The sequence below is a fragment of the Lonchura striata genome, chromosome 4 (assembly GCF_050655825.1).
Source record: "Lonchura striata isolate lonStrDom1 chromosome 4, ASM5065582v1, whole genome shotgun sequence".
NCBI lineage: Eukaryota > Metazoa > Chordata > Aves > Passeriformes > Estrildidae > Lonchura > Lonchura striata.
This window is the reverse complement of record NC_140706.1, coordinates 42,151,774-42,162,727: the sequence shown is the minus strand read 5'-3', so window position 1 is coordinate 42,162,727 and position 10,954 is coordinate 42,151,774. Positions and strand designations below refer to the sequence as shown.

Genomic DNA, 10,954 nt, shown 5'->3' with positions numbered 1-10,954 from the left:
TTGGATGAGCTACTCGATCTTACAGTGTTGACTTTGATGGAATGAAACAAGTGCATGCGATGCACTAGGTGATTTGGGAAGGCTGTGTTTGAAATGCAGAGCTCAGCTCTGCAGTCTTGCCTTGTGTGGAAACAGTGCTGAACTCAGTCACAGCCTGGGAGCAAACAGCCAGTTCAACTGAGCCTTTGGTGCAATCATTTTTGAACGAGATGCACCCAACTGTTGGTTTAACCAGCACTAGTTGGGAAGTACTGCTGTCAGCAGCTCCAAGTTGTATTTACACATACCTACCAACACTTCTCATTACCTGCTGACTTGTATTTACCCCTAAGGCAGACTGATGATGCATTTTTGTGCATACAGTTATATTACTGCATTTCAAAAGGAGAAATAAGTAGAATTGAACCTGTGAGAAACAGTTTATAACTGTATGGCAAAATGTTTACAGACCTACATAAGTAGAAAATTCACTCCTTAGCTATTGAAACACTTTTGTTCTGACATTTTAAGTAAGAAAAGTCTTTTTCCTATATAATTTTACACCACATGATCTCTGTGTGGGTACCATATAACAGATTCATCACAGATATTTTTTCTCAAGGTCATTTTTTGGGTTTTTTTTTCCTATTTTATTTTTAAGAGATTTTCCATGCTATGTAGAACACTTAAATTCCTGAAATCTGACTCACTCCAGGAAAATCTGTGTGAGTAGGGACTGGCAGAGTTTGGGTTGATTGAGTGGCATGCAGCACAGCACTGCTTTTAAAGGTCACTGATCAAGGGGCAGAGTTTTTTAGAATTCAACCCTCACAGTAAATAATATAAGGAAAATTATGTCTTGGGACAGGAGATGGGACAGCTGCTGCCTTTTCTTGTTGTTATTCATCAAGCCTTATTTGCCATTTCAGCAAATCTGATGTTGGACAAGTTAATGGACAAGGACTGGCAACTCTTACCTCGTTCTGCAATTCAAAGAAAAGTCACTACTGCTTCAAGTCTGGGCACTACATGCAGACCTTTATTTTGCTCCTAAGAGCTGGTAAACTTAGGAGGAGCTGGCATAGATATCCATTGTTCTATTGGAAAAAGCCCTGCATGTTGGACAGAATTTGACAAGACAATTGTCTAATTGTAAAGAGAGTTGAACAGAGATTGCCAGAGGCAAACTACATAAATTGGATCTCTTAACCCTGCCATACCTCCCTAAGTGGGATTTACGGCAGAAACAACATAAATCCAGCAGCCTTTTTTCCCAAACTGTTATGTTATCTAATTTCATCTTAGTACACATACATATGCACAGCAAAAGCTCATTTATAGACTTGCCTTAAATAGGAAGCTGAGATTTAAAGTTCATGTGGCTCATTTATTTAATGCGAGTCAGTTTGCACAGTCTAACTTTACAATCCATATCAAGACATCGCAAGAGCGTAGCCAACAGGTCGGGAAGTGATTATTCCCCTCTATTTATCAGTTGTGAGACCACACCTGTGGTCACAGCTGGGTTCAAGCTGGGGTTCCTAGTGCAGGAAAGACATTGGTAAACTGCAGCAAGTGCAACAGACACCAAGATGATTGAGGCTCAGTTACATAACAATCAAAGTGGTGTTGAGGGAACCAAGATTTGTTCAGCCTCAAAGACGTCAAGACTGAATGGAAATCTGTTCATAGCTACTGGGAGGAACATAGGGCTAGGACAAGATGCATTTAGAACAAGCTGGAACATGGGAAAGTCTGATTTGATAAAAAAAAAGACGTCTTACTTTGAGAGCTGCTGGAAGGATGACCTGTCCAGTGAGGGCAGCATCTCTCACTCAGAGATACTCAAAACTCTCCTGGAGAGGAGGCATAGCCTGGAACAACCTGCTCAATCTAGACTTTATTTGATAAGGCTGGACGTGAAGATTTTTGGAAGTTCCATCCAACACGTTGTTCTGTGATTCAATGACTCATGGTTAATCATGGTTTTGGGGATGGAAATTTGAGTGCACACAAAGCAAAATATCCACAGTTGCTTTGGAGGTGATCACCCAGCCACTCATTTCATATTGAACAGCCCATTTGCTACTTGACTTTTTCTGCCCTTGATGTTAGTGCTTTCATGGCTTTTGGTTCAAGGCAGTGTTTATGGGGCCATTAAATTCCACTCTTTAACAAGCAATAAAAAATGCTGTTTTTTATTAGAAATGCATATCCATTAAACATTTCAGTTGTGCCTGAATGCAGAATTGCCTTGTAACAGGGAATAACGTCTACTTACTCTAGCATGGGAAGCCAGCCCTTACTGGCAAAACAACCTCTACGAAATTGCACTTTTTGACTTCTTCTTCCAGGAACCTGTAAGTGTAAGTAAGGAACAGCCTTCCCTTACTATGGAATCCTGAGCTGGGCAGATTATAAAGATTTGTAGCATCTCACTATACCCTCCAAGACATTAGAAGTAGTCTAAGTTAGAAATATTAAGTTAGAAGGAATGTACAAAGTAGGGCAAAACAGCAACACCCCTGAGATCAGTGGAAAGCCACTGCTGACTGCTTGTCAGAGAAGGAAAGGAAAGGATTGCAGGCTGTCACGGCCGTGCATTATACAAGTGCTGTAATTACAAAAACTCATGGCATGCATTTATGTCTGTTGAGAGATCAAAAAATAAATCCTACAATTGGATTGACTTGGAAAATGAATAAACAAGGGTAGGAGAATTGAAACTCCTGGCTCTTTATTTAGTCATCAAAGAAATCTATTTTGCAATATAAGCTAGGGGCATTCCATTAACAGTCTCAGAAGTGCTGAAGGACTAAGAGCAAGGCCCTTCCTGAAGAGATAGCCTGAATTAGTAAAGATCCAACAGGGTTCTCAGGACATGTTTTGAATTTCAAAAACAACTCTAAATCACTGAAGTTACTCCTTGATGCTCCCTTAACATTCTCTGCTGTAGATAAGGGCATACTATTAATTGTGCATTACCTTTGACAAGGGAAGTGCTTTTGTATTGAGTCTCCTTAAGAAGAAAAAGAGGACAGAAAAGGGAAGATAATGTTGCTGATCCCTGAAACTACCTTAAGTATGAATGCAAATTTACCTAAGTAACAGGAAGTAAAGGCGTATTCCTAACCTGGAGAACAGCTTCTGCAAGATTTGGGAAGAAAATTGTTTAAGTATCAGTGATATCAGCCATTGAGAAAGCAAAGTCTCCTAGTTCTTATTCTTGGGAACTATGACCAGGGCTGAAGCACGTTTTGGTAAATCAGGTCCCTCAGATATGCACTGAGGAGACATCCCTTGGATCTCAGGAGTTATCCCTAGGGAGAGGCTTCAGACACTCAGTAAAATACTAAGCAGAGCCCATTTATGTATTGATTTAACGAAGCTGGACCCTACCAGAGGCTCAGCAATGCTGACTGGCACTCGTTCTCTGTCAAGCTGGCTAGCAGGAGAGCTGTTTTGAAAGGTTGTTGGTACAGAACCAAATAAAAGCAGCAGCTGTTGTCTTTACTCTCCAGCCTTGTAAATAAATATTAAATATTTTATTTTGCTCTTGACAGAATATGAAAATGCTGTATTCATTCTTACACCTGCTCTGGCAACAGCCACATCTGAGGATCAGAAAAGCTGTGCATGCTGCGGTGCTTGCAAGCAAGGATTTCAGCAGTTGTTCGGAGCAAAGGCATCCCCTTTATGCCTTCCCGGAAGGCATCTCGGGACTGGGAAAACTAGGAAGCAGGCTCGGGTGTGCGGCACGTACACCGGCTCGGCTCTGGCACGACTCCCTCTTTCTCCAAATCCCTGCTTGAGGCCGGCAGTGCTGCCGCCGGTGAGCGCGGGGCGTCCGGAACATCCCGAGCGAGGGGCGGCCGGCGCATCCCGAGCGAGGGGCGGCCGGCGCATCCCGAGCGAGGGCGTCCGGAACATCCCGAGCGAGGGCGGCCGGCGCATCCCGAGCGAGGGGCGGCCGGCGCATCCCGAGCGAGGGGCGGCCGGCACATCCCGAGCGAGGGGCGGCCGGCGCATCCCGAGCGAGGGGCGGCCGGCGCATCCCGAGCGAGGGGCGGCCGGCGCATCCCGAACGAGGAGCGGCCGGCGCATCCCGAGAGCGCTGCCCGCAGCCTCCCTGCGCCCGGAGCCCGGCGGGCGGAGCCGGCGCCGCGCCCCGCCCGAGCCCTTCCCCGGCGGCGGGGCCGCCCCGCCCGTGCCGCGCTCCCGGCGTGCGGGGGCCGCCGCCGCCTCCAAACTTTGTACGGGGCGAGCGGCGCTGCGGCCCCGCCGAGCGGCGCGGGGAGAGCGGCGGGACCCGAGCCGGGCAGCGGGACCCGAGCCGGGCAGCGGAACCGGGGCAGCCGCCCTGCCCTGCCCTGCCCTGCCCTGGCACAGCGGCTCCCGGGGCAGCAGCCGGCCGTGCCTCGCTCGCCAGCGCGGGGCGAGAGGAAGGTAGGAACGGGAAGGTGGGGACGGAGCGGCGCTCCCGGCACGGGGCGGCGGCGGGATCCCCGCAGCGCCCGGGCACGGGTCTCTGCCCCCGGGATGGGTGTCTCTGCCCCCGGGATGGGTGTCTCCTCCCCGGGATGGGTGTCTCTGCCCCCGGGATGGGTGTCTCTGCCCCCGGGATGGGTGTCTCCTCCCCGGGATGGGTGTCTCTGCCCCCGGGATGGGTGTCTCTGCCCCCGGGATGGGTGTCTCCTCCCCGGGATGGGTGTCTCTGCCCCCGGGATGGGTGTCTCTGCCCCCGGGATGGGTGTCTCTGCCCCCGGGATGGGTGTCTCCTCCCCGGGATGGGTGTCTCTGCCCCCGGGATGGGTGTCTCCTCCCGGGAACGGCACCGGGGGGCGGGAGGGAAGCGGCGCCGCATCCCAGAGGCGCGTTTGCTGCCAGCTGCGCCTCCAGCATCCCCAGCCCCTTCCCCAGCGCAGGCACTGCGGTCCTGATGGGAATGCTGTTTGCTAATGTAATCACGTATTCTGCCCTTTTGCTTACTTGCTCGCAGAACCCATGTAAATCTTCTTTGAGCCTTTCTCGGCCGAAAGTTAGGCGCAATTTGATGCCTGACCATGAGGATCTGACTGCTGGGGGGGGAAAAATTGGGAAAAAAAACCCCGGTGTGGTGCAGTATGCAAGGTGTGTCAATAAATGCTCTTATCTGGAGAGTTTATCCCATAAAAAGGGCAGAGAGGGTCCTGTCAAACACTACCTGGAGTGTCACCTCAGTTTTATCCCCAGTTTTTGAAAGCAACTGCTATTTTGCCCACATACTGTCCCACCAACCATGTCAGACTTGTCCAGTTTATTTCATCACTTGCTGACGCACAAGCTCATTTCTGTTTTAAATCACAATTGTCCTTTCTTTCTCCATCAGCTTTGTCTTACTGACAAGACCAAAGCATCTTTCATCAGCCTGAATAGGGCAGTAACAAATAAAATAAAAATGTCAGAGCAAGAGAAGGCTTTGCTAAAAAGGAGGAGTTGCAAGAAGGAATCAACAGAAAGTCAGGGACTAGAGAAATAGGTGAAAATACTTTTGGGAAGAAGGGAAGCTAGATTATTTGGCTGAGCTACATCATTCTGCCTGGATTTAGGGCAAAGAAGGGAAAGAATTTATATTTGTCAACCCTCTCACCCTTCTACTTCTGTATAGACATTATCTGCACTGAAAAAAAATAAGTGATTTTGAAGTATCTGACAGTCCTGGGACCTCATCAAATCTCTACTGTAATAATGTATGGAAGAGTAATTCCTAGATGTAGGAATGGGTCAAAGGAAAATGCTCATTCTAGTTCTCAACTTCTGCATAGCCTTGACTGTGCAACTTGTGGTGGATTTCTTACATTTTTAACCTGGTGGATTAAAGGTGTATTGATAAGGAATCCCTTAGGTTTATCCTAGTAGTTGGACACCAATTATACTGCTAAAATCAGCAGTGTACACTAGTATGAGCAGCTGGCACATCTCAGCTACTTGACTTCACATCTCAGGCTTACACTATTAACTGTTGAATAAATGTAGACTAAACAGTATGGCATAATTCTGACCTGTTTAGCTGAGGGGAAAATGCCTTTCAGTACATGCAGTCGATCTGCTTCTTTTGCAAACGTAGCTTGCCCTGAGAAATTCTTTGGGATGCTGTGTGGGATAGAAGGAGGCAAAAAGGGTTCAGTCTGCTGCTGGTAGACAACGCTTCTTTCCCAGTTTGGAAACCATACTGAAGGTTGTCACTCAGTGATAGTTGCTGGGAGAGGTAGGGATGAAAATGGACCTCTGTAACTCTGAAATGTTTCTCTGAAGATGGAAGGAATTAAATGGAGCTGATGACAAAAGAACAAGAATTTTTTTAAAAGCCATATTCATCTAAACACATCAATAGCTGTTTCTTTAGGCACTCTTGAATTTGAGAAGGGTTAAGCTATGTATAACACTTGATGGCAAGAAAGTGACATCTCTGCTCTTACTTTCCTTATGGAAAGTAATGAATGGGGAAGTTGAGTGAGTAACTCAGGTTGCCTTTACCCTTGGTGGTGAACAGTGATGTTTTACTGGTAAGTTTGCTTGGCACTGGTAATTTATTATTATTTTCTCATGCCAAGGAAAGGAGTCCCCAGGTCCTCAATTCTTGGTTAGCATGCCACCCATGCTCTGGGCAGTTTTCATGGGGACATGTACTTTTTTACATTGGACTGAAGTCCAAGTCAGCAACTGAGTGTAAACCATTCATATGTTGTGCCTACCAAAATCCTAGGGTACCACAGAATTTGGCTCAGCCTGTGTAAGGAAGGAAAAAAAAAATTATTTTTATGCCAGTGGTGAAATTCTTACTGACTTCAGCAGAGGAATGATTTGCTCTTCGCTATGACTGCAGTCAGAAATGAATGCCTGATTGGCAGCCTCCAAGGAGCTCTGTTTTCTGAAACATCACACAGAAAGGAAATATGTATAACTGTGTTTCAATTGTTTCTTGAGTTGATTTCAGCATGAATAAGTTATGCAGTCATTTCAAAGAAATATTATTTCAGTTCTATTTCAGTGGTATTTTATATTTGCCTCATGGTACAAACTATTGTAAAACAGTTTCTTAAAGAAAGACTGCAGCAATTAGTTCACTGATATAAAGGAAGGGCATAAACCTGTAAGAATTTAGTAACTATTTAAAGGAAACACTTCTCATTAAGGAAAAGCTGGAAGATTATTATGCTAATAACAGTCTGGATGGTGCTGTTCCATGTAGAATTCCCATAGATATAACTGGAAGATTTGTGCTAAATAAGCACTAGTTTTAGGAGTGGATTGTAAAAAAGTGATATGCTGCCCAGCAGGATCTTAATCCTTCTGCATTCACTTAGGCAAACCTTGTCTTTGGAATGCTTTTGAAATCTGTTCCAATTTTCAGCAGGAGTCATGCCTAAATAATATTACTGGATCAGCCCTCAAAATGTAAGGGCAAGAGAATTCAAATACATTAAGACAGATCTTCTCTTAATCCCGCAGTGTGGGTTAGGAAAGAGATGTAGCTTTAGTTCTTTGCTTCTTGTCTTAGTCCATGTGGACCAATTTCTCTACTTGTTCTTGTACTGTTTTGTTTTCAGAGGCAGCTCTGAGGCTTAGACCAGGCTGCTGCAAGGATGGGGCCCCTGGAAGCAGTAGGTGAGGACAACCAGACAGATGAAATGAAAATGGAGCTGTTCACTAAGCTGTACTTGACAAGATACACCACACCACTCAACGAATTGGCTCTGGACCCTAAACCAGAACTGAAGGACAGCACAACGCTTGTTGAAGTACAGATAATTCTCATCTTTGCTTACTGCTCCATCATCCTGCTGGGAGTGATTGGAAACTCCCTTGTGATCCACGTGATCATCAAATTCAAAAGCATGCGCACAGTGACTAACTTCTTCATTGCCAACCTGGCAGTGGCTGACCTGCTGGTGAACACGCTGTGCCTGCCCTTCACCTTGGTTTATACGCTCTTGGGCGAATGGAAACTGGGCCCGGTCTTGTGCCACCTGGTGCCCTATGCCCAGGCCCTTGCTGTCCACGTGTCTACTGTCACTTTGACTGTGATCGCTCTGGATCGTCACCGCTGCATCGTCTATCACTTGGAAAGCAGAATCTCTAAGCGGATCAGCTTCCTGATTATAGGAGTTGCCTGGGCAGTCAGTGCCTTGTTGGCAAGTCCTCTGGCCATCTTCCGTGAGTACTCGTTGATTGAGATCATTCCTGACTTCAAGATTGTGGTCTGCTCTGAGAAGTGGCCAGGGGAGGGGCAGCTCAACTATGGCACCATCTACAGCATCTCCATGCTCCTGATCCAGTATGTCCTGCCTCTGGCAGTCATCTCCTATGCCTACATCCGTATTTGGACCAAGCTCAAGAACCACGTTAGCCCTGGGGCGGGGAATGACCACTATCACCACCGGCGCCGGAAAACCACCAAGATGCTGGTGTGCGTGGTTGTGGTGTTTGCTGTCAGCTGGCTGCCCTTTCACACCTTCCAGCTGGTCAGTGACATTGACAGTCAGGTGTTAGACCTGAAAGAGTACAAACTGATCTACACGGTGTTCCATGTCATTGCCATGTGCTCAACGTTTGCTAACCCCCTCCTCTATGGCTGGATGAATAACAACTACAGGACGGCCTTCCTCACAGCCTTCCAGTGTGAACAGCGGCTGGACTCCATCCACCCTGAAGTATCAGCAGCTTTCAAAGCCAGGAAGAAATTAGAAGCCAAGAGGATTCAGTTTCCTGGGGACTCTTTTACACAACCTACCAATGTCTAAGATGTCTGACTGTAAAGAAGAAATGAGTATGTTGTGGACAAAGGGATGAACCCAGTTTGGATACATGCATTTGCAATGCGTAGTTTTATTCATAAATGGTGAAAGAACAGTAGCAGGAAAGTCAAGGCAGGTGTTATGATTTGAAGGGAGTTGATTGATATCAAGAGTATGTAAATATACAACTGCAAGGAGGTAAAAGGGAGAGGCTTAGTTTATGGCTGTCTCTAACAGGGTAAATAAAAACTCTTCCATCCCTCCCATATCTTCTTGTCAAGTCTAAATGACAAGCGCAGGGTTTGCTGGTTTTGCTGGAGGAAGGCAAATGGCTGATTTGTAGTGCAGGAATATTGATGGTGGGAGTGGGTAGTTTTCATATTTGATGAAAATCGAGGAGTGCAGAAGTCTGCCAGGAGAAAGAAACCTGTCTGGTGGGGGAAAATTTTCAGGCCCCTTCTTTCGTACAGGCATCTTTTGCAAAGACAAGGGAATTGAGAAATATGTTACTTCTTTTTGACTTGTGCTAGACTATTTCAAACCAGTGCATTTGAAATATATTAGGTGGTGAAAACAGAAGAGAAAAGAAAATCAAAACCCACCCAAAAAACTGGACTCAGTGAGAGAAAAGGTCAAGTTTCCACATAAAATGAAATGTGAGTTTTTTGGGTAAAAAGTCATCCCTTAAGAATGGGCAGTTATGCTAGTGAGAAAATCACGAGACTTGACTTGATCAGTCATTCCTTGCAGATTCCTGCCTTTCATTCTGCTCTGGGAACGGCTCACAAATGCAGTGCTTCAAAGTGGCATTTCAGGGCAGGGAATGCAGGCTCAGGTCTTCTGTGAGCACTTCATAAACTGCTAATATTTTCATTTTCAGGACCTGCTTAAATGTCTAATGTGTTATTAACTCCACATGCTTTGAATTGTTGCTGCTTCTGCCTGGATAATAAAACAGCAGATAATTCTGATTCTCTGGAAAGGCTGCTAGATGGTAAAGTGCTTTTCCTCATTGTGGTTTTATGTCACATACTCATCTCGTCTCAGAGCTTTTTCCATCTTTAGCTTTTGTAAAAATTAAGAACATCTGAATGACTGTAAACTAATAACAATATGCTACGTTTATGTGAAAATTTATCAGTTATTCTGCATGCCATAGTTAATAGTTAAATTCCTTTTTTGCTCAGGTATAAAATTTTAATCTGTTTACCGTGTTGTACACAGCAATGTTCAACTCTTCTATGTCTTTGTTAAGCCTCTTTGAACTCATTAAAGAGATGAAGAAAATTTCAATCCATGTTTATTCCCAGCTGCCCTGTTCCTTATCTAGAATAAAAACAAGTGTGATATTTTCACTTGAAACCTAGTTTGATGACTGCATTTCAGCAACCCTATTTTTTTTCATTTGCATTTTTTGTTGTTCCTAAGTTCATTATGTTCTAAACTACAAATGAAAACCCAAGAAAACTCCAGTACTGAAATGTTTGCTATACAATGAATAGTATCAGGTCTTTATCAAGTGGAAAAATTAATCTTTGTGTATTTAGTATTTGACACCATCCTTTTAATATCCATGAAATCATTTGGACTTGGATTTCCATGAGCAGAAAAGGGAGGTCTAGAGAATTAACTAGTGTTTACTCAAGCAGGAAAAAGTATCCATCATTCTTAAACAGTTTTACAAAAACCGATTAATTCTCCACCATGTTCAGGACATGATATTGCCCACAAGTTATTTTTGTCTGAATATTAATAATATCCAAAATGTAAAACTCTTATGGGTGAGGAAGGATTATAGAAGTGTGCAATTATTATGGACATCAATCACATGTATCACTTGACTCTGAACCCTTCATCAAAAGTATTATTACTACAAATAGCCTCCTTTATTTAAAACGCAAATGATTTAAAAGTTCTGTTTCAACTCCTTTAAGCCTGTTAGAATGTGGTATATAGACAGTTTTGAAGTAATCATGACCGTGTGTGCAAAATCTACAATTGCCAGACTAATTCTCTGTAATTTTAAGTCTGCTTTACATCATTCTGTATAAAAGCAATTAATTTCAAATAATCTTTCTGTTTATTTCATGGAATCTTTATTTTATGGCTTCCTGATCTTTCTCTGCAGCCATCATGCGGAGCCAGAACTGGTGCACTGATTTACTGTACTGCTTTCCCCTCTGCCATGTGGAAGTGGT

The 10,954-nt window shown here is 44.7% G+C and overlaps 1 protein-coding gene across 2 annotated transcripts; it reads left to right on the top strand.

The window, feature by feature from the left end:
- The first annotated feature begins 4,186 nt into the window (after window positions 1-4,186).
- Window positions 4,187-10,053, top strand: NPY2R (neuropeptide Y receptor Y2). 2 transcript variants are annotated; one of them, XM_021530210.3, is made up of 2 exons: window positions 4,187-4,425; window positions 7,569-10,053. In XM_021530210.3, the coding sequence occupies exon 2, from the start codon at window positions 7,605-7,607 to the stop codon at window positions 8,760-8,762; it is 1,158 nt and encodes a 385-aa protein (XP_021385885.1). In that variant the 5' UTR covers window positions 4,187-4,425; window positions 7,569-7,604; the 3' UTR covers window positions 8,763-10,053. The 2 variants fall into 2 exon arrangements, with proteins under 2 accessions (XP_021385885.1, XP_085434150.1); XM_085578024.1 differs by lacking the exon at window positions 4,187-4,425 and adding an exon at window positions 4,645-6,524.
- Window positions 10,054-10,954: the final 901 nt, after the last annotated feature.